The 26,289-nt window shown below is 41.6% G+C and overlaps 1 protein-coding gene across 2 annotated transcripts in view; it reads left to right on the plus strand.

The window, feature by feature from the left end:
• Positions 1-26,289, plus strand: part of CREB5 (cAMP responsive element binding protein 5) — a 427,090-nt gene that overhangs the window by 315,299 nt on the left and 85,502 nt on the right. For both annotated transcript variants that reach the window (XM_021719003.1, XM_008070926.1), the window contains 2 exons: positions 9,405-9,531; positions 13,681-13,791. In XM_021719003.1, the coding sequence (XP_021574678.1) occupies positions 9,405-9,531; positions 13,681-13,791 (238 nt within the window). The remainder of the gene's footprint in view (positions 1-9,404; positions 9,532-13,680; positions 13,792-26,289) is intronic.

The following is a 26,289-nucleotide window of genomic DNA, read 5'->3' on the forward strand; positions in this document are numbered from 1 at the left end:
TACCAAGTTGCCCAGGCGGGTCTCGAACCTGCGGGCTCAGGCAATCCACTCACCTCAGCCTCCTAAGGCGCGGGATTACAGGCTGAGCCACCAAGCCCGGCTTGTTGGCCTTTTCTTAAGAAATACCTAAAATATAAGTTCCAGAGAAAATTAATTTAATTAATGTAGAAACCAATGGGAGTAGAACTCATCTGAAAGTTTGAGTTTAATTTAAGGGGCACCGATAATGAGTACACATTAACCATATATACTTCTCAGGAACAGATAGGAGCTGTATTAGGCTGTTTATGTAAATTGGAATTTTACTTCTGACTTATAAATCAATTAGTTTCTTCTCATTTGTTAATGAAGATAATCTATTGAACATGGCTCTTGGAATGTCCATTGCTAGTCAGAGAGATCTTTGATATTTATGTTTTTTATTAATTCTAGAAATATTATGAAGCCACCTACTAGTTACCATGTACTCTCTTAAGTTTCAGAAGTATCTGCCACGGTAAACAAGGTACTTACAATCTCTGAATTATGAAATTTATTGTCTGGTTGGAAAGAGAGATTTTTAAAGAAATTACTCAAAATTGATGAATTGCCAGGCTCTGTGGTAAGTGCCTGTAGTCCCAGTCATTCAGGAGGCTGAGACAGGAGGATCACTTGAGCCCAGGAGTTTGAGGCCTGCTTAGACAACATAAAAATAATTTTAAAAAATCATTGGTGAATTACAATCAGGAGATGATGAATTCCAAGAGACTACAGAACACACTTCTTTTATCATTATATCTTCACCAACTGGAAATTTATAAATGATTTATTATTCAAATGATCTAACTGGCCAAACCAATTTTCCCTTATAAAATGAGAGTGCATGGAGCCTAACACATATTAGGTGCTTAATTCATCTTTGATTTTTTTTTTTTTTTTTTTGAGTTGGAGTCTCACTCTGTCACCCAGACTGGAGTGCCGTGGCCGCTCCCGGCCACCGCAGCCTCGACCTGCTGGGCTCTGGCGATCCTTCCGCCTCAACCTTCCGAGTAGCCGGAATTACAGGCATGTGCTACCACGCCCGGCTGATTTTTGGATTTTTTGTAGGGATGAGGTCTCGCTGCCCAGGCGGGTCTCGAACCCGCGGGCTCAGGCAATCCACTCATATCAGCTTCCAAAAGGCGTGGGGTTACAGGCTGAGCCTCCGAGTCCGGCTTGATCTTTGATTAACGATGGATTTGTTGATTGAATAAATAGTGGAAAATGTTACTAGGGAAATGTACAGTGTGCACTGAGAGCACTCCAGAAAAGGCCCCAGGCTAGAGTGGCTGCCCAGAGAAGGTGGTAAGGATTACTTATGTCAGTTTCTGTGGCTTCTATGAAGATGGAAAGAAGTTGTTATGGCAGATATATCATGTCCAGAGCCACGAGCTAGGAGGCTGTCAGGGCCAGATGGTACAAAGTCATGGAGCTTCCTGACTTTCTATCACAGGGAAATGGGCTGACTGGTCTCCTTGATGAACCAGAGCATTTGCTGCTTGGCCCTGATTGTTTTAAGACGGGATGGAAGCTGGGAATGAGTCAGAGAATAGGTTACGGATACAAAGGCAGGATTCTCTTGCTGGACACCCAAATATCTGTGTCACCGAAAAGCAGATGGGGCACATCCTGCAGAGAAATCCCAGATCTTCAGCCAAAGGCCCTCCTTTGAGTCTAAGAAAACTTGAAAAGGGAGAATGCATGCTTTAATGGAAACTGCTGGTATTTTTGCACCTTTTCTAGAACTGAATATTTCCATTTCTTTGTCTCATTTGTTAAGAGGGGAACAATTATATTTGCTGTCTTTTGGAACTTGGCGGCAAGATTCAGTTCAGAGCATGAGCTCATTGACAAAAAGATAACGGGTAATATGATGTCTTTTTAAATATGGGTCAGACAGCATTCTTGTTTTCCTAATTATTGCTTCTGTTGGACTAAGAACTTATCTCTGGGGAATTCATTTGCTTCCATTTTGAGGAAATATTTTCAAGTTCCTTTTCTGAGAAATAATATGAAGTCATTTTGAAATTCTGTAAAGTTATGAGTAAAAGGAGTTCCTTTGCCTCCGTTGAAAGGCCTGGGAATATAAAGTTGATTAATTTTTAAAGAAATTTCTTATATATACAGGGAATATTGGACATTTTATATTTGCTAGATTGTGGTTCTTTCATTAAAGCTAAAGATTGGTGTTTAAGAGCAAATTGCAATTTCTTGATTATAGTATGGAGATTAATCTGTTGTTTGATCAGTATTTCAGACTAGTAATAATAAAAGCAATAACAACTAATTTTTGTTTAGCATACTCAATATATTTAATGTGTAGTAACTCATTTAATGTCATGAGATCAATATCTCCATCTATCCCATTTTACGTTGAGGACACTGAGGCACGCCACCTACTGTGTGCCAGATGCTGGGTTAAGTGAAGACTGTAGTGAGACGAGCAAGAGACCTTTTTCATGATGGTTCTTATAGTCTAGTTGGATTAAGAACACCGAATTTCCGTTTCAAATCCTAAAGTCTGAATTTTACAGCTTCAAGGGCTTTTGAGACAGCCTGTATTCCCATGTGTTCATTAGACAGGTGATAAAATGAAGAGATCAAAAGTGGAGAAAGTCTTTTCCCCAGAGTCAGTGATTCTGACAGTAACGGCAACTGGGTCTCTTCTCCCTATGCTTTTTGTTATTGTTGTTCTCCACCAAATCCTTATGCTATTTTTTTTTTTTATTTTCTTAAGATTTCTTCAACTTCTATGGATTGCTTTGGATGCTAACATCAATCTTCCAATTTTTGAATCCAATTTTTTTCTTCATTGGGCCTCTTTCCTTTGCTTGACCACATTCCCAGCAGATCTGTCTGTCCTGAGAGTTGAATAGTAGATAGTCCTGGGGTGCCATAGGTCTTCTGAAGACCTGGGAAAGGAGAGCTGTGTGCAGATACCCTTCAAAGACCTTCCATACCAAAGCGCTGGCCTGATGGGCTGGCTGACCTGCAGACACAGTTCTGGCTTCTCAAACCCCCCTAGACTGGAAACATCCTTCGGGGAGTGGGGGAGAATAAGGACATGACATCGCTTGTCGTGGTACCTATCATTCTGTTAAGGACAATGAAAGCACAGTCTGTCATCCTTGACATTTTAATTGAAAGAAAAGCTTACATAGATTTCAACCGTAAGCAGTATGTTTATACAAGTGTATAAAGAGGAATAATCTGTCAAGTTGGAAAACTCTTAATGCTGTAGGACTCAGTTTAGTAATTGAACAATCCAACATGAGCTCACACATCTTACCTTGTTCCATGCCTCAATAATTTTTAGTAGAAATACTTTACCTAGAGGCATATGGTTATTAAAAAGGAGGCTTGGTTTGCTCAAAGTCTGAAATTATTAGCTCATGGCAACAAGCCTGCACTGGAGAAAGACTGTTGGGTCTTTGTTTTCACAACTTTACTGCAATTTGCCATCTTACTTTCAGAGTCTAACTGATATGTTGTTTGGGAAGTTTTGTTTTGTTTTGTTTTAAAGGAAGAAAATGTGATTTCACATGGATGAGTGAGTTCTCATGTTAGCAGTGTTCCAGTATTTTACTGCATCGTAGAAAGTTCAAGGAGCAGCGTGAATATCAAAGGAAATGAACTGTGAATTTGTTTTAGCATAAAAAATCAATAACTTGGTTATGGGTGCCATCAAGGTGGGATGGGGGAAGCCCCGAATTGCAAGTTGAGTATAAGCCCTGCTCCCTCTCATGACTCAAGTGACCTTGGGCAAATTCAACTCTTTCGAAATTCAGCATATTTCTGATCTAAATAGAAATAATATGAAAATACTTTGAGAAATAACAAGTGTTCTTTAAGTACAATATAGTATATGAAAAGTTTTATGCAGGTATAATGTATTAAATAATAATAATTCTTATTTCAATATACATAAGGGGAATTGGATTATTAATGCGATTATTTCAATACCACTCTTATTTCAATATATGATTTTTTTTTTTTTTTTTAGTTTTTTCTGTTGCCTAGGCTATAGTGCAGTGGCACGCTAATGGTCACTGCAGCCTCGACCTACTGGACTCAGGCAATCCTTCTGCCTCAGTCTTCCAAGTAGCTGAAACTACAGGCACATGCCACCACCCTTGGCTAATTTTTTGATTTATTGTAGAGACAAGGTCTTGTCAAGTTGCCCATACTGTTCTCGAACCCGTGGCCTCAGGCAGTCCTCTCACCGCGACCTCCCAAAGTGCTGGGATTACAGTCATGAGCCACCACTCTCGGCCTGATATGGATATTCTTGATAAATGATTGTTTCTTGGGCCTAGCTACATAGCTGCACACCTCAGTCTAGTCCGTTACATACCTTGTGATGAATAAGCACCAATTTTACTTATTTCAGTTTTTGTAGTTTTAAAAATTCAAGCATAAGCCAGGCATTGTGGCTCACGCCTGTAATCTCAGCACTTTGGGAGGCAAAGGCGAGAGGATTGACTGAACCCACAGGTTCTAGACCAGCCTGGTCAACTTGGTGAGACCTCATCTCTACAATAAATTAAAAAATTAGCCAGGCATGGTGGTTCACGCCTGTGGTTCAGCTACTTGGAAGGGTGAGGTGAAAGGATCACTTGAGCTCAGCAGGTTGAGGCTGCAGTGACCGTAAACGTGCCACTGTACTCCATCCAGCCTGGGCAACAGAGTGAGACTCTGACTCAAAAAAAAAAAAAAAAAAAAAAAAATCAAGCAAAACGCTGAAAAAACTTCTTCTGTTTGGTAGGTGAGAGTTGGGGAAATAATTTATAGAGTCTGTGTAAAACAATAACTTCAACATTATTCAGAATTCAAGCATACAGGAATCTCAAATAATCATTTCCTCTCTAAGTATGCATTGCTAATTAGTCTGATTGGTATCATTAGGAAATTATTTTATAATCTCAAGGGAATCCAGTACCCTGAAAGGCTATCTTAATGAGGAAATACTTGATATTCTATTTTATTTTATTTTTTTTGAGTTGGAGTCTCATTCCTTTGCTCAGCCTGGGATGCAGTGGCACGCACGCTCACAGCCAACCCAGCATCGACCTTCTGGGCTCCAGCGATCCTTCCCCTTCAGCCTTCAGAGTAGCCAGAACTACAGGCACATGCTACCACGCCTGGCTATTTTTAATTTTATTGTAGAGCCGAAGTTTCACCAAGTTGCCCAAGCTGGTTTTGAACCCGCGGTCTCAGGCAATCCACTTGCCTCGACCTCCCAAAGTACTGGGATTACAGGCTGAGCCACCGAGTCTGGCCTACTTGATATTTTAAAATCTAGTATAGATTCATACAAGGTGTTGAAACAGCTTACTTAATAAGAACATTGAATTAAATAAAACATACCAACATTTCCAAACTATTTATATAACTGGGAGTTTTCGGCATTTTAGGGAAGAATAAAAACTCATTTTAAATATAATTACTTTTGCATCCTCATTTCATAACTATTAAATTGTTCAATTGATTTCTTTTTAAAAAAGAACACGTCAGGAAAAAAAAAAAAAAAAGCAACACCTGATGACCAGGATTATTTTTAATATGTCAGGTTGGAGACTGAATGTAAATGATGATATGTTGCCCTTGGTCCTTGAGTGTGATATTGCAAACCAACATAATGAAAATAAATGCTGTGAGTTGTCTTCTGTATAACAGTTTTTGTTTGTTTCTAACTGTCTGTACTTAAAGCGTTCTCCTTTGTGACTAGGGAGACAAATCTATGGTAAAAACCTGTATGCATATGTATATAGATATATATGTATACATCTATTGAGATGGATATATAGCTGAATGGATAGATGGCTGATGAGCTATATGTTGGGATACTCTCAGTGAAACTTCTCATTATGAAACTAGGGATTTAAGCCGGGCTCGGTGGCTCAGCCTGTAATCCCGCGCCTTTGGGAGGCTGAGGTGAGTGGATTGCCTAAGCCTGCGGGTTTGAGACCCGCCTGGGCAACTTGGTGAGACCTCATCTCCACAATAAATCAAAAAATCAGTCAGGCGTGGTAGCGCGCACCTGTAGTTCCAGCTACCTGGAAGGCTGAGGCGGAAGGATCGCCAGAGCCCAGCAGGCGAGGCTGCGGTGGCTGGGAGCAGCCACTGCACTCCAGTCTGGGCGACCGAGTGAGACTCCAACTCAAAAAAAAAAAAAAAAAAAAAGAAAGAAACTAGGGATTTCAGATTATTAATCTTAGAAGAACTGATCATTGTTTAACATTGTATGAGGGGGACCCAAAACAACCTGGAATTTATTAAAAATTGTGTATTTGTTTTTACATGTTTAAACTTCAGTCACTTTTAAATTACTCTTCATTTGATGCAATACACCTATTCAGGTGCTTTTTCCACTGCCCCAAACAGTTTTTGAATGTGTCAATTTTGATGCTTTTTAGTGTTTCTGCTGTTTTTCACTTCACCTCTTGCACATCAGTGTAATGTTTCCTTCTGAGGGTTTTTTTCATCTGGGAAATTTTTTTTTAAAAGTTGCTCAGGGCGAGATGGGGTGAATAAGGAGGGCGGGGCATGGAGGTCATGCCATTTTTGGTCAAAAATTGCTGAATACTCAGCTCGTATAAGCAGGTGCACTTATAAATCACCCATCATAAAATGGGCAAATGTTGAAAGAACCTCCAAAAAAGAAAAAAAATTCACTGAAGCTGAATACAACCTCTCACAACAACGCTAGCTGGTACACTGATGCTGATGGGTTCCCAGAACACTTAGCTAGCAGGGGAAGCCTGTACTATAAGAAGCCTGATCTCCAAAGAAAAAAAATACGGTTTTTTGGGGTCCCTCTCCTATGCTTTGATATACAACTATTTTCTTTTCTTTTTTTTTTTTTTGAGTCAGAGTCTCACTCTGTCGCCCAGACTGGAGTGCAGTGGCCACTCCCGGCCACCGCAGCCTCGACCTGCTGGGCTCTGGCGATCATTCCGCCTCAGCCTTTCGAGTAGCCGGAACTACAGGCGAGCGCTACCACGCCCGGCTAATTTTTTGATTTATTGTAGAGTGAGGTCTCGCCTGCCCAGGCGGGTCTCGAACCCGCGGGCTCAGGCAATCCACTCACCTCAGCCTCCCAAAGGCGCGGGATTACAGGCTGAGCCACCGAGCCCGGCACAATTATTTTCAATAAAGTTTCCAGACAGACAAAGCATTAAGATGGAAGAATATAAACAAACATTATCTGTTGACTGAGCCATACTCTGTCCTATCTGATTAGAGCTATTCACCTCCAAATGAGACTTTAAGACTCAGTGAAGTCACAACTTACCATCGTAGTATTTTAGAGCAATTGAAACCAGCAGCCTCCTTTTTTTTTTTTTAGATTGGTAAATATAGTTTATTTAGAAAGTAAATCAGGGAGAGAGTGAGAGGAGATTCACCTCCTCAAGGTAGGGGAGGGGTTCATAGTCCAATGATCCACCTGGACACACCAAGAATTTAACGAAGCAATAGTAAGAGAGGTAGAAGAGGAGGGGAAGGGAGGGGGGAGGGGGAGGAGGAAAGGGAGAAGGGGAGGAGATTCACCTCCCAAGGTAGGGGACAGAAACAAAGCTTAGGAAAACATGGTGGCAACCAAAGATCAAAAAGTACATGGCCACACCAGAGTTTAGTAAAGCAATGGCCCAGCAGTCTCCTATGATGGTAAAAGCTAAGGGACCTTCAGAGGCCCTCATGGTCCTTACTGTTAGTCTATATTCCCGAGGTCTCAAGGGGACAAGTCAAGAAATATCCCTAGTACTTCATTTGTTTATCTGAAAACACTCATTTCGTTGTTATAAGCTTACATTAGCTATCTGTGCATCTCCTCAGCCACACATCCTAGTAATAAAACTGGGTTTAATTTGTGTACATCTACATAACCTCTATAGAAAGACTTTTCAGATTCTTTTATATTTTCATAGATATGCCTTCCTATGCTGGTCATAAATTTGGCTGGTTTATGACTAATCCTTCTGTGGCATGTGTGACTCTGATGGTTAGCTGTATTTCCAAGAGAGCTTTCGGGCTAAAAGGGTAGAAAACATCATCTTTGTTGGAATTAAAACAGCCATGCGAAGGAAGAACATGTTGGCATTCGCTCCCCCACCTCAAACCCCCTACTTCCCCATGGGAACCAAAGAAACTCCCAGAAACATCTCCTTCTGCTACTCCGATGAGACACTAGACAGCGTTGTCCTTCCCCAAAGCAGGGGAAACTGTTGTCCTACATAGAGCACCTCTGTGCCACCTTTGCAGGGAGAGGGTGTCTCTCTCTCTCTCTCTCTCTCTGCCCCCTGTCCTTTAAGAAAATACATTAATTCTGGAAGCACTAATTTCTAGCCTGACATTCAGGATAAACTTATTTAACATGGAAGATTCAGAGGTCCTGAGTGGTTTTTGTTTGTTTGTTTTGTTTTATTTGTTTATTGTTAAATCTTTAATAGTTTGACATTTATATAGTTCCCCAGAGCAAAAGCATCAGGAGAGTGAGAATTTAGCCAGGCAGGTCACTTGTTTGCCATTTTTAATAAACACAAACAATTCCCTTTTTCCCTCAGTGCCACATTCCTTGGCTCATTAAATCAATTTAAGGCCCTTAATTTTTTTTTCTGTCAAATAGAAGCAAAAGCTGAAACTATGTGCCGTACTCCCCTGAGGAGTGCTTAGCCAGGTCCTGCAGGTCAGGCCCAAATCAGTTTCTGTCAAACAGCCTAACACCTCGAGTTATTATGGAATGAGAGGTTGGTAATTGGAGGCTGGGCTCTGGACTCACCCTGAGAAAGGCCAGCTGCGCTGCTGCCCTGAGAGCCGGCTGCTTTGGTTTGTGTTCTGACTTTGTTTTTTTCCATGCACAGCAGAGAACTATGGAAAAGTCAAAACGATTTCTGTCAGGAATTCATGAATGAAGTTTGCTTTGCAGATCCAGAGTGACAATGTATCCAGAACAAAAATCCAGGTGGGCTTCCAGGCAGAGGTGTGGGAGAGTGTGGCTAAAACACATGTACACAGATCTCAGACTCTAAGACACCTCAGAGGACTGAGACTTATCAGTAAACTCAGGATTTCACCACAAAATCCCTCTCCTAAGATACAGGAGTTGTAGAAGATTTGCTGGCTTGTTTCTGTTGAACATCAGTTAGATAACAGAGGTCAGGAAATGAAGTGGAATTTGATGTATTAACTAGGAAGCAGCAAAGGAAGCCAGGCTTGTGTTTTATTTGTTATTATTTCCCTAATATCCTCAATTATGCGGCTTTCCCATCAGTGGATCTGATCTGCTACACACGTGACAGTGTTGTCCCTGCTGTCCTGGACACTGGGGAAACAGGCCCAGGGCATCAGGAGTCATGTTTTGTTTTGTTTTTTTTCCTTTGTCCCAGGCCTGTCCCAGGCTCTCTATCTTCTCTGCTACATCTTCATAACAGACAGAGACAACCCATGCCAGCCTCCATGCCCGGGACCCTGCCCAACCCTACAATGCCGGGATCTTCTGCCGTCTTGATGCCAGTAAGTGTTTCTTTGTGTCTCGCCATAGCTTGTCACTTGCACTGAGGTTGCCACTCTTGAAAGAGCAAAGGAAAATCTGAGACTGAAACCGACAGGAGAGAAGCCAGTGACTTCTGAATGGAGGCTTGAGCTGTGTGACTATTTGTTGTGAGGGCCCAACTGCCTGTCTCCAGGCATCTTGTTGGCTTTCCTGTCTTTCAGTGCTTCACTGTGAGACATGGTCCCACCTTCTTGCCGGTGACAAGTGAGCCTGTGAGGCTCAGCAAATGGGATTTGTTCAGGGAAACGGTTTTTCATAATGACTCCAAATTCTACAGCCTAAGCTGTGTGCAGTGTCCTGAAATTGCCAGCGAGTGGTCCAGCCAGAACAGTAACAATGATGATCATATACAATAGCTGCTAGCATGCGCTTCTGGTTATCATATTCTATTCATCATGTCAGCGGAATGTACTGAGTGCTTACTATATGCTAGTCCTTGTCCAAGCACTTTGTCAACACTCAAAACAATCCTACGAGGTAGGTCTCTTATTAGCCCCGTTTTTTTGGATGAGGAGAGTAAGGCGGGTCACTTGCTCAGCTGAGAAGTGGGGCAGCTGAAAGTTGAACCTAAGATCTCAGGCTCCAGAGCCCACTCTCTCAACACACATTCTTTCCTTTCACTCTCACAACAAACCTAGGAGGTAGGCACCATTATTATACCCATTTTACAGATGAGGAAACGGAGGTGCAGAGGGGCTGAGTGGCTTGGCCAAGGCTACAGAGCTAGTGGGTAATGGAGTCAGGATTCATATCCTGGTAGTCTGACTCCTGAGTCTCCACTCATAATCATGATATAATGGTAAACAATAGCAAAAACAGATAAATGTCGAAGGGAGATACAGGCTATTCCAGAGGAAATCTTTCTCTCCTTTCCTGGGATCTCCTCCCTTGGCTCTTGTTTATTCTCCCCAGGACTGTGCTTTGGTGAAGATGACTGGTGTTAGTATTCACAGAGCCACAGGAACTCTCAAAAACCTTATGGGTGATACGACCATTCAACTAAAATCCTCCCACAACAATACTGACAATATCTTGCAGAGCATCTTTGCATTTAAAGAAATTGCTTCTATTGTTATTTCATTTAATTCTCACAGCAATCCAGTGGGGATGCAGTAGCAGGAATTATTGACATACTCAATTATTGATATACTCACTTCACCAATGAAAAGCTGCAGAGTGAGACGTTGAAGGGAGTTGTCCAACATCACACAGTTTGAAGTGAAGAGCTGTGACTGGAGAAAGGGCTTGGAGGATTCATTGTAGAGAAATGGTCCTGCCCACTGTAAGCATGGGGTAGTCCAGGTTGGAAGCAATCTTTGCAACATTGGACTAGAGGACAGACTGAGCTGATGGTCTTTACCCCTTTAGATGGGGAAAAACAGCACCCTCAATGCAATTATCCTACGTTTGATTCAACCCAACTAATTGTATGAAGACTCCACCACAAGCTGTCTTCATTTAGGCTTTACATATATCCTACTCAAATTTAGTTTCTTTTTTTTTTTTTTTAAAGAACTTCTATGCATATTGTTCAGAAAAATATCACTGCAGAGACATTTTTTTCAGTTGGCTAAACTGTGCACCATTCCCAGGGTCAAAGATGAGAGAGACACTTGGGCTGAAGGGGTCCATAGAAACCTCTTTCTATCACATCATCTATTCATACAGCTTGAAATCCTTTTGATATTTCAGAGTGGCAGTAAAAGTTCAGGTGCATAGTTAAGAACCACTCCCACCTCACACGATCCCCCAAATCTATGTTGGTGATGTGTATGGCTGCGCCATGACAATAAGTGTCAGTCTAGAGCAATGATTCCCAAATGGGGGTGATTTTGTCCCCCAGGGGATATTTGGAAATATCTGGAGACATTGTCACAACTGGGTTGGAAGGAATATTACAGCATCTAGCAGGTAGAGGCCAGGGATGCTGTTAAACATCTACAACGCAAAAGCAGGCCCATAATGCAGGATTATTTGGAGCAATATGTAAGTAGTGCTGAAGTTGACAAACCCTGTCTTGAATGACATAAACGTTACTAATGAAAATGGATATGAGATGTCTAAAAAGTATATCCTAAGAGTTCCAGGCTCTAGGATTCTGAGTCTTCTCTTCCTTATTATCGTGCCTTCAACTCTGGTGCTGTAACTTCAGCGTTTCTTTCTTTCTTTTCTTTTTTTTTTTTTCTGAATCAGAGTCTCACTGTTGCCAGGTTGGAGTGCAGGGGCATGCTCACGGCCACCATAGTCTTGATCTGTGGAGCTCAGATGATCCTTCCTCCTCAGTCTTTCAAGCAGCTGAAACCACAGGCGCGTGCCACCAAGCCCAGTTAATTTTTTGATTTATTGTAGAGATGAGATCTCACCAAGTTGCCCAGGCTAGCCTTGAACCCCTGGGCTCAGGCTCCTCTAGCCTCTGCCTCCCAAAGTGCTGGGGCATCTGGCAGAATTTGCATTTTTTTAGAGCAATAAAATTATTTAATTCTTCATATCTAATAATTAAAGTACATGAATGTACTTAATGGCACTGAACATAATGTACTTAATGGCCCTTAAAAATGTTTAACATTTTTTGTTATGTTTATTTTATCACAATTAAAAAAAATAATTTAAATGATTAGAGTACCATACCCAGGCTGTCCAGAGATTTAGGGGGTAAGTGGGAGTGAACATTTTATTTTACTGAATTGGTAAGGCCTCAAAAATTTGTATTGAAGTGTTCTGGAATGTACAGAAACTTTGCCTTCATGAGCTCCTTTTGAAAGTTTCGCACATTCACACCCTCCTGGAAGACTGATTGCCTGGCTAAGGTGAGGCTGATGGTTCTACACTGTCACAGGGACTATCCATTGGCTAACCCACTGATTGATGTCATAATTATATCCCTGTCTCTGAGGAAGCTACAACAGGAATTGCAGTCCTGGGATCTCAACAAGGGTAGGGACCCTTAAAGGTCATTTAGTTTAACTATCACTCTTGAACTTCACTCTTATTGGTGAAAATTTTGTCTTCCACGCCTTGAACACCTCCAGTGATGAGGAACTCCGTATTTTCCAAGACTACCTAAACTAGCTTTGAGCAGAAATCTGGTTCCTTAAAATTCCCAACCATTACATTTTAATTCTACCCTTTGGAAAATGGGCACACATTTACATTGAAGAATCTCCCACTCCAAAGTCTAATTATTTTCTGTGTGATTTTGGAATTAAGAGTACTTGATTTATTCTCATTCTTTCAAAAGTGTTAATTCTCCACTAAATGGAAAATATTATTAATCAGACACACCCTTCCTGGACTGAAGTAGAAATTTTGCTCTATTTACTTCTTAATAGGAACACCCTGAAGATAAAAATGCCAGAACTCAATTCAAGTATTTGAGTGATGCTTGTTCTAGACAGGTTGGCAGGCCAGCAGGAAGACAATGTGGGAGCCGTTGTTCACATGGAATACAAAACCCCCACTATTCTTTCCTCACCTACCCAAAGGTCTAGCCCTGATGTGAGACGAGGCCTGAAACTGTGGCCATGTAGACTCTTGACCAGGTTAACTAAGAGTAGAGCTCAGGGCAGCATCTCAGATACCCACTGGATCATTCTGATTGTGTGATGAGCTAGAATGACAGGAAGACCCGCCATATTTGAGAGTCTAACTTTTTAACACTAACTTTGTTCTTTTTTTTATTACCCAAAAGATTCACATTTACTGTATAAAATTTAGAGAGGAACAAAAAGTCATAGATACTCTGAGTTAACCATTTGGTATATTATATATCCTTTTTTTCTATGCATATATGATTCCTTTCAGCTGCAAAATAAGCATTAGTGGTAGTTGGAGTCTTTGCAGAAGTGGAAATATTTGGTAATTTTGTTTGGAAAGGTTCTACCGTAATAACACTCCTTGGCCTGCAGCATCTTCTATAGAAGGCCCAGCTTCGGATGCGCTTGGAGTTCAAGGCTCAGGAGTACATTGCTTACCATGCACCAAACCACATACTTTCTCAGGAGTTCTTCAAAGAAATGCTAAATGATCCATTTGAAAGAGAAGTGTAGCTTTGTTTATGACCTGGACTGCCTTTTTCAGGCTTCTAATTCTGTTGCTTTCCTTTCTCTTAGATGGAGAGACAGATGTCAGTGAACTCCAGCATCATGGGGATGCAAGGTCCGAATCTCAGTAACCCCTGTGCTTCTCCCCAGGTCCAGCCAATGCATTCGGAAGCTAAAATGGTAAGTCATGGTTATAATCAGCCTTTCATTCTTTCATGACTTTTTCTTTTGACTTCTACTTTGACTCCAAAGTCTTAGTTAAGCCAGGTGGAGGGCTCTGTCTTTGTTTTGGTGAATAGGTCTTTCTGTGGAAAGGTGGTGTAGACATTGGCTCTCTCTTTGAGGACATTTGTTGCAGACCTATGGCGTTGGATAACCATAAAACAAGCATTGGATCGGCATGTGGTATTAATGAAAGGGGCATTTAGAAGTTTGGGGAGATCCTTAGGAGCTGAAGTAGGGTATGACCAAGTATATGTATATTTGCTCATCAAGTGAATTCACAAAAAGATTACAGAGTGTCTCCTTCAAAGTAGTCAGTTTCTTTTTTTTTTGGAATTGGAGTTTCACTCCGTCGCCCAGGCTGGAGTGCAGTGTCATGCTCACGGCTACTGCAGCCTCGACCTGCTATGCTGAGCTCAGACGATCCTTCTGCCTCAACCTTCTAAGTAGCTGGAACTACAGGTGTGAACATACCACGCCTGGCTTATTTTTTGATTTATTATAGAGAGAGGGCTCACCAAGTTGCCAGGCTGGTCTCGAACCCCTGAGCTCAGGCAGTCCTCTTGCCTCGGCCTCCCAAAGTGCTGGGATTGTGGGCTTGAGCCAATGTGCCCAGCCATAGTCAGTTTCAATGCCACTCTTCCTGTCCGTGTATCGATTTAAAACAGATATTTGATTTTTTTTCTTTTGAATCAGAATCTTACTCTCTCGCCCAGGTTAGGGTGATATGGCATGGTCAGAGCTCATCTCAGCCTTGACCTCCTGGGCTCAGGCAGTCCTTCCACCTCAGCCTTCTGTGTAGCTGGGACTACAGACATGCACCACCTCACCTGGCTAATTAAAAAAAAATTTTTTTTGCAGAGACAGGTCTTGCAATGTTGCCCAGGCTGTCCTTGAACCCCTGGGCTCAAGCAATCCTCTCGCCTTGGCACTCCCAAAGTGCTGGGATTACAGGCATGAACCACCACACCCAGCCTCCAGACATTTGATTCTTAAGCACACACTATTATGAAAATATTTTGTGTTTTTTGTTGTGGTTGTCTGATGTGATGTTGATTTGAAAGGGTAAGAACTTTATTTTCTTGCAACCCTTACTGAATGCATGATTTCAGGTGACAACCTTCAGTGACTAGTAACGTAGAATATTTGGGTCCAATAAGGTCAGTCTTTCCAATCACAGTGATAAGAGTTATGCATCTGTAGTCTACTAAATATTAGTAAAAGCAATGTGTGTCTGTCTTCTCTGTAAACTTGCTGATTGTATTTAGTGGAGTTTCTTGAAGTAGGTTATTTCATTTTCATATACTTAAATCCTGGCTCCAAAACTAATCAAAGTATCAGATGACTGCAAAATACACTGTGGCATATTTTTTAGCATCTGATATTGGGTAAAACTAGCTTTTGCTAGAAGTTGGAGATTCATTTGCTCTGCTGACTGGTGGTATTAGAGCCTGTGTCTGGTGGTTGGTGTGAGGATGTTGTTGACAGTTCTGAAAGTTAGCCCTCAATTCCTGTGCAGGGGTGGAGTCAGACCCAGTGACTTCCTTTTCAATGTCAGCAAGAATTTTTTGACGCCACTTTGGTCACTTTCTCTTGGAAACTTCACTCCTTCGACTTGAAGCTTCTTGACCTAAGGAATCATCTGAACTCCCAGTGTTGGCTACCTTGGGCAAATAAAATCTGTGGTCAGGAGAGTTCTCTCTGCTATGCCACAGTCCCTGTGACGTGCCAAATGGCCTCAGCCTCCGTAGCAAAGCTCGTTAAATCTTTTTGGAATCGGCAAATATTTTTTTCAACTCGAGCCCTGCAGAGCCAAACCAAATACTTGCTGGCAGAATAAAGTTCAAACTGGCATCTGTTTTGGAGACCAAAGTAATTCCATTTACCTTTAAAAAAAAAAAAGAAGGAGAAAAAATAAAAGAAAAAAATGAGCTGTGTGAAGGTACTGAAGAAAAATACAAAATTAAGTTCTTCATGTATATAAATAAGTGTTCTGGGACTGGATCTGAGATGTTACTACCTTAGATGGATTACTTTCGAATCTTCCTATTTGCTTCAGGGTTTGTACCCTTTTGAGGGACCTTCTAGACAAATGTTAGGTGTATTCTCAAACACGATTCCAAATCAGCTTTCTTTGCCAATTGATTTTTCCTGGACTTTATGCCACCATTTGGCTCAGAAGTGTTTTATCTCTCTTTTTGCTGCAAAGAAGGAAAATGCTTCCAAAGGTAGTGCAGGTTTATAATTATGTATATGTGTGAAATAAATCATATACTATGGCAAATTAATAGTGAATAATGTCAACTGGAAACAAAGGAAATTGATCTGTACTTACAGAAACAGATTTACCTCACAAATGTTAGCTGAGTTAACTTTGCTGAGTAAACACACCACTCTGCTGGCTCATGTTCTAAGGGAATGCATGCTCCCAGGCCTGTGATGTTTGGGCTAATGAATGCTATCCTAGAGTCGGGGCTTAAGGATACAGCTATTCTCTCTACAAGCTCCCTCCCCCCATTATTGCTCACACATCAATCTAAAGGAAAAAAATTGTAGTATTGGCCACTTATGTTTGAAAGAATAGAATTTACTTAGTAGCCTGGAAAAGTGTTAACTAAGTGAATTTGAATATGTCACTCAGCATCTCTGTTCTTAGTCCTCTCTCTTTATTCACTGGAGAAACCAGTTATTGACATCTACTAACCATGTGGTATTTTCTAGCAGTTTTGGGCTGTTCAGATGAAAAGTCTTTGTGAAATACAAAGTAGCAAAGAAAAAAAAAATCTTCCACGATTTTAATGTCAGCCAGAGCCTCCCCAGGTTTCTCTGAACTGTGGACTTTGTTGTTCTATGCCTAATTTTCTTCCTGTGTAAGACTGGAATGGATTCCAGATTTCAGCTAAGACTCTTGTTTCACTGTTTTCAAGGACTTTCCCGAAGGTCACACACAGGCTATTGTGATGACTGCACTCTGCAGGGTGTGTTCCCAGAGCACACAAGTAACCAGAGAGCTGCAAGGGAGGTGTTGCCTGCACCAAACACTGCAGACTTATTCTCCTGGGAGCAGTGGTGTCAGAGTGTCCATTTCACACTCCCTATTGGCCACTAACAAAAGCCATCATCCTGAATCTCTGGTGAAAGTTGGAGACCTTGGAAATGAACAAAAGCTTAAGATAGAATTGCTTTAAATATACAGTTTTTTTTTCTTTTGAGTCGGAGTCTCACTCTGTTGCTCAGGCTAGAGTGTAGTGGCACCATCATGGCTTATTACTGTCTCAACCTTCTGGCCTCAGGGTATCCTTCGGTCTCAGCCTCCTGGGTAACTGGGACTACAGGTGCACGAGCCACCACAACCAGCTAATTTTTAAATTTTTTTTGTAGAGACAAGGTCTCACTATGTTGTCTAGACTGACTCGAACCCCTAAACTCAAGCAATCCTCTCACCTTGGCCTTCCAAAGTGCTAGGATTATAGGTGTGAGCCACTGTACTCAGTCTAGATATACAACTTTGGAAAAAATCTGACTAGTGATTTTCTGTTAGAATGGATCTTTTTTCCTTGCCCCAAATCAGTAATTTATATTGTGAGAGAGAGCAAAATGGGTGCCCTTGACAAGCTCTACAGTACATTAATCTGGGACATTCTAAATCAAGAAGCACGTGTTAATCTTTTGATTTAATGTACATTAGTATCACGTACTGTAGCCACATCTGTCCGAGTTAGTTTTATTTTAATTCTTACTGCTTATTGTAGTTTTGTGGATTCTTTTACATCTCTAAAAAAAAAACCTGTCAATGACATATGACATCTCAATGCACACATTGGATTTTGTTTAGGGGTCAGAGCTGATGCAGACCCCTGAGAGCCCTCTGTCCTTCTTACCACCCAATCTGGATATCTCCTCCTTCCAGATTCCTGGGATTGGTGTATGTCTTAGATGAAAACGGATCTGCTAGAAAGAAATTCACTAGATACCCTGTGGACATTTTTAATATTTGAAGAGAAAAGGGAGGAAAGGAAGGGGATAAGCAAGGGGGACATGGGACAATGGAAAAAAGAAGGAACCACAGGGGAGGGGAAATGCAAACCATACTGTACGGGGACACAGCATACTTCAGTCTCTGCAGCAGGCAAGTGATATGGTTGTAGCATTCTTAAAGTTATGTAGATTTATCTTCATTTCTATTTGTGAGAATTAGACTGATTCTCTCTAGCTTTAAAAGAGGTTTTTGTTTTAGTTCGAAGCTAAATAAGCAGAGTGGGGACTTGTCTACACACTTGTCTTGTGTCTCACTAACAATGAAGTGAATACTACCCTATGGAAACTGATTAAAATGAAGCATGGCATAGAAACAACTATTTGGGGAGGACTCTGCCCAGATTTCACCTCAAGTGGGAGATGGTTCATCAAGGCTATGGGGTCTTAGAGCTAGGAAGAAGGTATGTAGAGCTGTGACCTGATTGTTTCCTCAGGACAGCACCATGGCAGTGGTATTGTGCCCATTTTATAGCAAAGGCAACTGAGACTATGAAAAGTTACAGAAACTGACCCAATGTCACACCATTTAGCAAAGACTAAATTCTCAAACTCCAGTAACAAAGCTTTTTGATCATAACATTGATGCTTTGGATGAAAATATTATATGGCCATCAGATGTCAGTAACCAGTAGATTAAATCAACTTCTTTTGAGTTCATTTAAATTTACATATAAATGGGAGACCAGGATGGCAGCGATAGTTTAGGCCTCTAGATAACCTGAAAAAGATGTGGAGGGTTGGTAGTCTTCCCTTTTGGTTTAATCAGAGCTTTGTTGCTTCACTAACTATAAGTTATTATAAGGCTACTAACTATAAGATCCACCTTCACTGCCTTGTTACCCAAACACATTTTGGTTCTGACTTTTCTTGTTTTGCATGTGCGCCTCTCTCACTCGATTGATTGGAAGCCCCCTGAAGATAGTACAATGCAAACCCCTTGTACTGAGAAAGGTCCCTGAATGACAGCTGAATTTAATTGAGTTGAGTTGAGTTTAATTGAAATCATGGGAAAGAACCAAACCCAAGGGATGTAGACGAGGGTGGGATGGAGTGGGTAGGGGGCAAGGGTGGGGCTAAGAAGGTGAGAATGAAACCAGATAAATTCTAAGCTAAGTAATCATTGCAAAGAGTTGACTGTATTAGATTTCTTTGAAAGATACCTAGAAATAAGATCTGTCATATTTTTTTTCCTGGGGAGAAAAGCAGTATGTCTGTCCGTTAGGAAACAGGAGTTGGCTTATCATTGCTTTCCTTGGAATTAAGAGCAATCAATGCTAAATGCTGTTGCTATCACTGGGAAGGATGGGTCATGCTGTATTTTGGTCATTGATTGTCAATACCTCGTCTATGGTTAGGTTTGCAATTTATTGAATAGATACATAAATGTACATTCATGGATGAAAGAAACCAAAAAGATTGAAGAGTCAAGGCCTTTTAGAAATGGAGGCTACTTAGTGAAGACTTTGTCCAAATCTCTCTTTTCACAAGTGAGGACACCAAGGCCCTCTAAAGCCTTGGGGAGGTTGAGCCATCATTTAAACACAAAGCTGTGTCCTGAACCGGAGCCTTCGCATTTCTTCCCAGAACGTGCCTTTTCTGTTGGCTGAACTGCTATATCTCTACTCGTACTTTTCTGCTGGCTCATGCTTTCGTCCTCACAGACTGGCAGACAAGAGCTAGGGCAGTATAGTGAGCAATCCCTGTTACATATCCACTTTGTTTTGAATGTCAACTCGGGTGTGTTTGTGTTTGCTTTTCCCCTCCCTAATTATCTAGCCGGATAACTGTTTGCCTACGGTGCCCCTTGGCCACCCACTGTCCAACAGATAAATCCCAGAGGAGCCTGGCTCCATATGGAGTTGCCTAGAAAGTTTATACACATGAAAAGACAGTCTCCAGGTAACATCTCTCTGGCACTCTTGAAAAATGGAGGTCTTCGATTTGCTATTTGCTTTAATCATCCCCAGCTTTACTTCCTTAAAGTTCAGGAGTAAAAAGCAGTGAATGAATAGGTTGTCTGCTTCTCAGAGGCTTTATGACTAGAGGCTGTTGACTTTAAAGAAGCTCGCATTAACTTTTGAATCGGGCCAGCAGCCACGTGAACCCGTAGTCAAGGACCAAAACATGGCGATGGTGGACTGAACTAAGGTGACCACTTTTTCATAATCCTTCCCCTTCACTGCTGTGAAAACCACTGTCCAATATGCAGATGAATAAGATTACATAAGATTCCATGACAACAGCAGCAACAATAACAATCTACACTCTCACTAATATCCATCTCATTTTAAAAGCGATTTGGCCAGGCACGGTGGCTCAGACCTGTAATCCCAGCGCTTTGGGAGACTGAGGTGGGAGGATCACCTGAGTCCAGGAGTTTGAGACTAGCCTGGGCAACATAGCCAGACCTCTTCTCTACAAAAAAAATTTTAAAAATTAGCCAGACATGGTGGTGCACACCTGTAGTCCCAGCTACTTGAGAATCTGAGGTGAAAAGATCACCTGAGACCAGGAGGTCGAGGCTGCAGTGAGCTGTGATCATGCCACTTCACTGCAGCCTGGGCAACAGAGTGAGATCCCAACTCAACAATAATAAAAAAAAAAATAAAAAATAAACAAATAAAAGCAATTTGCCTTCTTAAAACACCATGGTAGAAAATAGTTGTTGTCAAGCCGAATTAAGCACTTATGTAGGTGGTAGGACATTTGTTAAACATCTTGAAATGTATCCTCAATTAATCCTCACAATAATCTGATGAAGTAGATACTATTCTTAATCTTATTTTGCACATGAATAAACTGAGAGTTTGGATACTTTGTGGAGAACACACAGTTGGTCATATGTGGTGTGGAGCATGAACCCAGCCATTCGGCCCTTGGTGTTGATCCTTAACCACAGTGTTTTTCCAGCATTAGAAGTTGTCGTGCTATGATTTTATACTAGCAAAACACTTTACAGGTAGTAAAGTCCTTCCATATACATTGTCTCATTAGCAGCCCTGTAGGGTCAACAGAGAAATATTCTACCCTCATTTTATAGACACAGAGAGACTAAGTAATTTTCCCAGCATCACTCAGTGACATAACCAGGCCCTGAGCCCAGGTATTCTTTGATTTTAGTCCTGTTTCTGCTGTATCATGCTGACCCTGGTGTTCCCACGGTCACTTACTCTGAATAAAAGCAGTATATTATAAAAATTAAACTCAGGTCTGGGGCGGTGACTCAAGTCTATAATCCCAGCACTTTGGGAGACCGAGGCAAGAGGATTGCCTGAGCCCAGGGGATCAAGACCAGCCTGGGCAACTTCGTGAGACCTCGTCTCTACAATACATGGTGGCAGGCACCTATAGTTTCAGCTACTTGGAAGGCTGAGGTGGAAGGATCGCTGGAGTCCAACAGGTCGACACTGGGGTGGCTGTGAGTGTGCCACTACACTCCAGCCTGGGCAATAGAGTGAGACTCCAACTCAAAAAAAAAAAAAAGAAAAAAGAAAATTAAGCTCAGTGGTATAAAGTAAGATGAGGCTCAGATTAAATAGCTCAGGCCTAGCTACCTCTTAGCTTATGCCTCTTAAATTCTTCAGGTCTCATCAATTAAGTACTGGAAAGAAGTCTTCTCTTTATTTCTGTCTGGTCAAGACAAGTGCTAAATTGGAGTTTAGCTATTGTTATTAAAGAATTTCGACACCAACACTTTGAAGCTGAGAGAGGTTCCAGCTCCTTTCTGCTGGCTGAAAGAATGGCCTTTTATATATCATGACCACTTTGCCCATTTAAACTGTAGGAAGTTTGATTTAGGAATACATCCTGTCATTTAAAAAAAATAAACTGTAAATGATTAGAATATGAGATCATTGATAAGAGCTAGCAACCAATTATTTATATTTTTACAGAAAATAATATGTTTTTACAGTGCTTGTATTCCATGTGCTAATCAAAACCTCAAACACATGGGATTGTACATTTGATTATATTTGTTTTGAAAACAAAAAGTTAGAGATTATCAATTGCCTATGAATCACCAAATTCCGAAGCAGGAAAAGAGTTTAGGGATTGTTTTAGGAAAATCCTTTCCTTTGAGAAACAGAGGTCCAAAGCTCAAGTTAATAACATGTCTAAGGCCACAAAGCTAATGAGTGGAAGAAGGGGAATTAGAACCCAGATTCCTGATTTTCAAGTGTGTTGAACTTCACTATCCGTGTGCTGGTCAGGACTTCACAGGGACAGCCGTCTGCTGGATGCTGGGAAATGAGTTTTCTTTCTTGCTTTCTTACTTTCTTTTTTTTTTGAATTGGAGTCTCACTCTTGTCGCCCAGGCTGGAGTGTAGCGGCATGTTCACGGCCACTGCAGCCTTGACCTACTAGGCTCTGGTGATCCTTCCACCTTAGCCTTCGAAGCAGCTAGAACTACAAATGCACACCACCATGCCTGGCTAGTTCCTTTGCGTGTGTGTGTGTGTGTGTGTGTGTGTGTGTGTGTGTGTGTGTGTGTGTGTGTGTGTGTGTGATTTATTGTAGAGTCAAGAGCTCATCAAGTTGCCCAGGCTGGTCTCCAACCTCCGGGCTCAGGCAATCCTCTTGCCTCGTCCTCCCAAAGTGCTGGGATTACAGGCTGAGCCACAGCACCTGGCCGAGAATGAGCGAATGAGCTTTCTAAGGGGGCATCTTCTGAAGCACTTTCTGCAGAGTTGGGTTATTGAGGCAAAGTGCACAAGGAAGGGAGGGACAATCAGATTTTCGCTTCTACATCAACCAGGGATTGAAACTAACCATCAAATTGCCCAAAGGAATGGGCCCAATTCTTTTTGTTTGTTTTGTTGTGTTGTGTTTTGTTTTGCTTTTAGTCAGGGTCTCACTCTGTTGCCCAGCCTGGAACGCATTATGGCTTACTGCAGCCTTGACCTCCCATGCTTGGGCGATCGATCCTTCCCCCTCAGCCTCCCGAATAGCTGGGACTACAGGCATGTGCCGCCACCACACCCAGCTAAGTTTTTTATCTGGTCTTGAACTTCTGGGCTCAAGCAATCCTCACACCTTGGCCTCCCAAAATGCTGGGAATACAGATGTGACAACCTCACCCAGCCTGAATGGGTCCAATTCTCTATGACTCTTCCTGAGCCTTGGTGGTCTTGACAGGAAACCTACAAGCTATTCTGATTTGTCTTCTAGCATATGAATATCTTCTGAGTATTTCATACCTTGGCATCTAGTACAAACTGCCTTGATTTTTTTCTGCCACCAACCAAAATTCCCATGTCTCATCACCACTTTCAGACCTACATGGATCTTAGCCTTTCAGAGCTCTGAATTGTGCTGGGTGAGGATTGGTGACCAAGCACACTGTTCACTCAAGCACAAAGGGGCATTGACATGCCCCTTTCCATCTGATGTATTTTCTGGGCTCCACCCTCTCCGTCCTCACCACCAGCTTCTCTTACACACACTCAGACATTCTCCTAGGACTCATTGTCTTCCCAGTTTTATTTCTTTCTCTTTCTGCCAGGATCCACCCTGTTTTGGTAACCATGGCAACAGATGAAATACAATCCTAATATTTGCTAACTGCCTCTGTCACCCAGCCCAGCACGCGCATTACTGGGTCTTGTTTTTATGCTTGTTCAATGTTCCCAAGCCCAAAGCTAGAAGCATCTGGGAAAAAAAACTGTACACGGTCTGGGTCAGAACACTCCCCCTTCGAGACAGAGTTTTCGGGTGCGTCTTTCTTGTGTATTTGTGTATGTGTGACACGTGTGTGCTCCTGTCTGCTTTGGAACATTGTGCAAATAAGTTCAGTGGTGTCAGAAGAACCCAGTGGGCAGGAGGCGGGGGGAGGAAATTTAACAATCTTGTTACAGGGAAGTTGTGCTTTGCAGAGATATATTTCGGTCTTTTTCTTGGAATGTATGTAGCTTACACTTTCCAAGATTGTTGCCAGCACGACTAATAATAAAAGTTTGCTTTACACTTGCGGATGATGGCTTTGCCTTGATTTGTTTTTTTTTATGTGGGAAGCACAGAATATCTGTCAGGGAACTTGGACCTTAAAGGAGATGGAAGGTGGGCTATTCAGGTAGACAGAGAAGGCAAAGTCTTCCTAAATTTGGGTGTTTTCTTATAAAATAGAGAATCCAATCTTCAAGTTTCAAAATAACGAGAAGCACATTTTTTTCATGCTGATATTCTCTTAAAATTGTCTTTTAATACCTGTTAGTTTGAAGAGGTGGCTGAATAGTACTATAAGATTGTTGTATTGCCTTAGTATGAATAAGATGAATCATTAGCTTTTCAGAACAGTTAAGTCCCAGACAATAAAGGCACATATCAATTTTTATTTTGAAACTATACACAGTCACCAGAACAGAAGATGTGTTAAGGGAAGATGAAATTCTCATCCATCTGTGACTTTGTGTTCCAGAGATTAAAAATGCAACCAGAGGCAAGTCCATAACCTTGACTTCCACGTAGGGCCAGGATCTAAGGTATAAGGAGCAGCTTTGGGTAGAATTTCAGAGACGGTAAAAGATTTTACTAGCTGTCTTTCCTGGAATGCCCCTTCAGCACTCCCACATATGTTTTCAGGGTATAAGAGACCTCCATCTGGTCTTGTGTTTCCTGCCACTCTCATCTCCTTGACTCACCTCTTCATCTCCAGAAGCCCCTTTCTGGAGCCTGGAATTTCCCCAAGGAGTCCCTGTTCTGCTTTCCTATTTGATCCTATTTCCTTTGCCTATAATCTCCTTTTGCCTCTGCAAACTTCACTCCACATTTTACAAGACTCAGTTCACATGCACCTTTCCCATGAAGTCTTCTCACCTTCCCCAGGTGAACAAGAGCCACGCCTTCTGCCAGGGTAGACTCCATGTGCACTGTGTTTGTCTCTTCCTCATGGAGCTTATTTACGTTGTCATTGTCCATGCCCCTGCCTCACTGCCAGCCTACCAACTCCTTGAGTGTGCAGGCCAGTTTGACTCTGCTCCATGTCCCCAGTTTGGTATCTTCCAAGCACGTGCTTGGTGCCCAGTAAATGTTTGAATGAAGGGAGGGAAGTCTGATAAACTAATTTAGATGTCGGTGTTACTGTGATTTAAGATGTCATCCAACACTGTGGGCTATTTTATTTTTTAAAGTTCCAGGGAGAAGATAAGACTTGACTCAATGACTGATTCGCTAATGGTAGAATCTAAGGATGATGTTTGAGCAAGTGTGGATCCTTTCCAGTTTCCCAGATCTCTGCATTGGTACCTAGGGGCTCTGCCAACCAGTGAAGTACAGTCTGTAGGGAAGCCCGGCAGGAGGTCTCTGGGCCCTCTAGGCCTGTGGGGTGGCACTATCGAAGGTGAGGTGCCCTTCCATCAAGTGCTTCCGTACTGAAGTATTGAAATCCCTTTGCTGCAGGCCCAGGACTTTAGTCCAACATATGTATATATATTCATGGATTCCAACGTAGTTTTGGTCACATATATAGTAACAAGTTTTGGGGGACGTGTTAAAGTGATAACATGTTTTGCCTTTTTTTCTCTGTTCTTATATGTAATATATCAAAATTGGGCTCATACTAAATGAACAGTTAATAGCCTGTTTTTCAAGTTTCATATTATAGTATGAAAAATTTTCTCCTGTCATTAAGTGTCTTTTGAAAACATTTGAATAATTGTATCACTTATGCTTTGGGTGTCACATAAAATATTTAACTGTTCCTTTATTCTTATTTCTGGATATTTGCATTTTCTCTACTAGAAACAGCCTTTTGATTACAAAAATAAGTTACACCCCCCCAAGTTGTTCTAAAACTATTTAATTATACTTTCAGTTATTTCCTTAGGGTAGATTTTCAGAATTTGGAGTAAGAAGTCAAAGGGAGTAAACATTTTAGAGACTTTGTATATGCTGACAAATTTCTTTCTTTCTTTCTTTTCTTTTCTTTTTTTTGAGTCGGAATCTCACTCTGTTGCCCAGGCTGGAGTGCAGTAGCATGGCTCATGGCCACCGCAGCCTCGACCTGCTGGGCTCAGGCTATCCTTCTGCCTCAGCCTTCCAAGTAGCTGGAACTACAGGCGCATGCCACCACACCCGGCTAATTTTTTTGATTTATTGTAGAGACGAGGTCTCACCAAGTTGCCCAGGCTGGTCTCGAACTCCTGGACTCAGTCAATACTCTCGCCTCGGCCTCCCAAAGTGCTGGGATTACAAGCTTGAGCCACTGTGCCGGGCTGAAATTTCTTAAAATTTATATCCAATTTTATTTATTACTATAATATAGGAGTATGTTGTTCTTCTACAATTTTGAGAAATATTAAGCATTATCATTTTTTAATAAAATTTTTGCTCATTTTTGTTTGCATTTTGTATATTATGGGTAAGGTTGAATGCCTTTTTTTTTTTTTTTTTTTTGGCATTGGAATCTCACATTGTTATCCA

The sequence above is a fragment of the Carlito syrichta genome, unplaced genomic scaffold (genome assembly GCF_000164805.1).
Source record: "Carlito syrichta isolate Samal-C Ts95f unplaced genomic scaffold, Tarsius_syrichta-2.0.1 Scaffold314063, whole genome shotgun sequence".
In the NCBI taxonomy this organism is placed as follows: domain Eukaryota; kingdom Metazoa; phylum Chordata; class Mammalia; order Primates; family Tarsiidae; genus Carlito; species Carlito syrichta.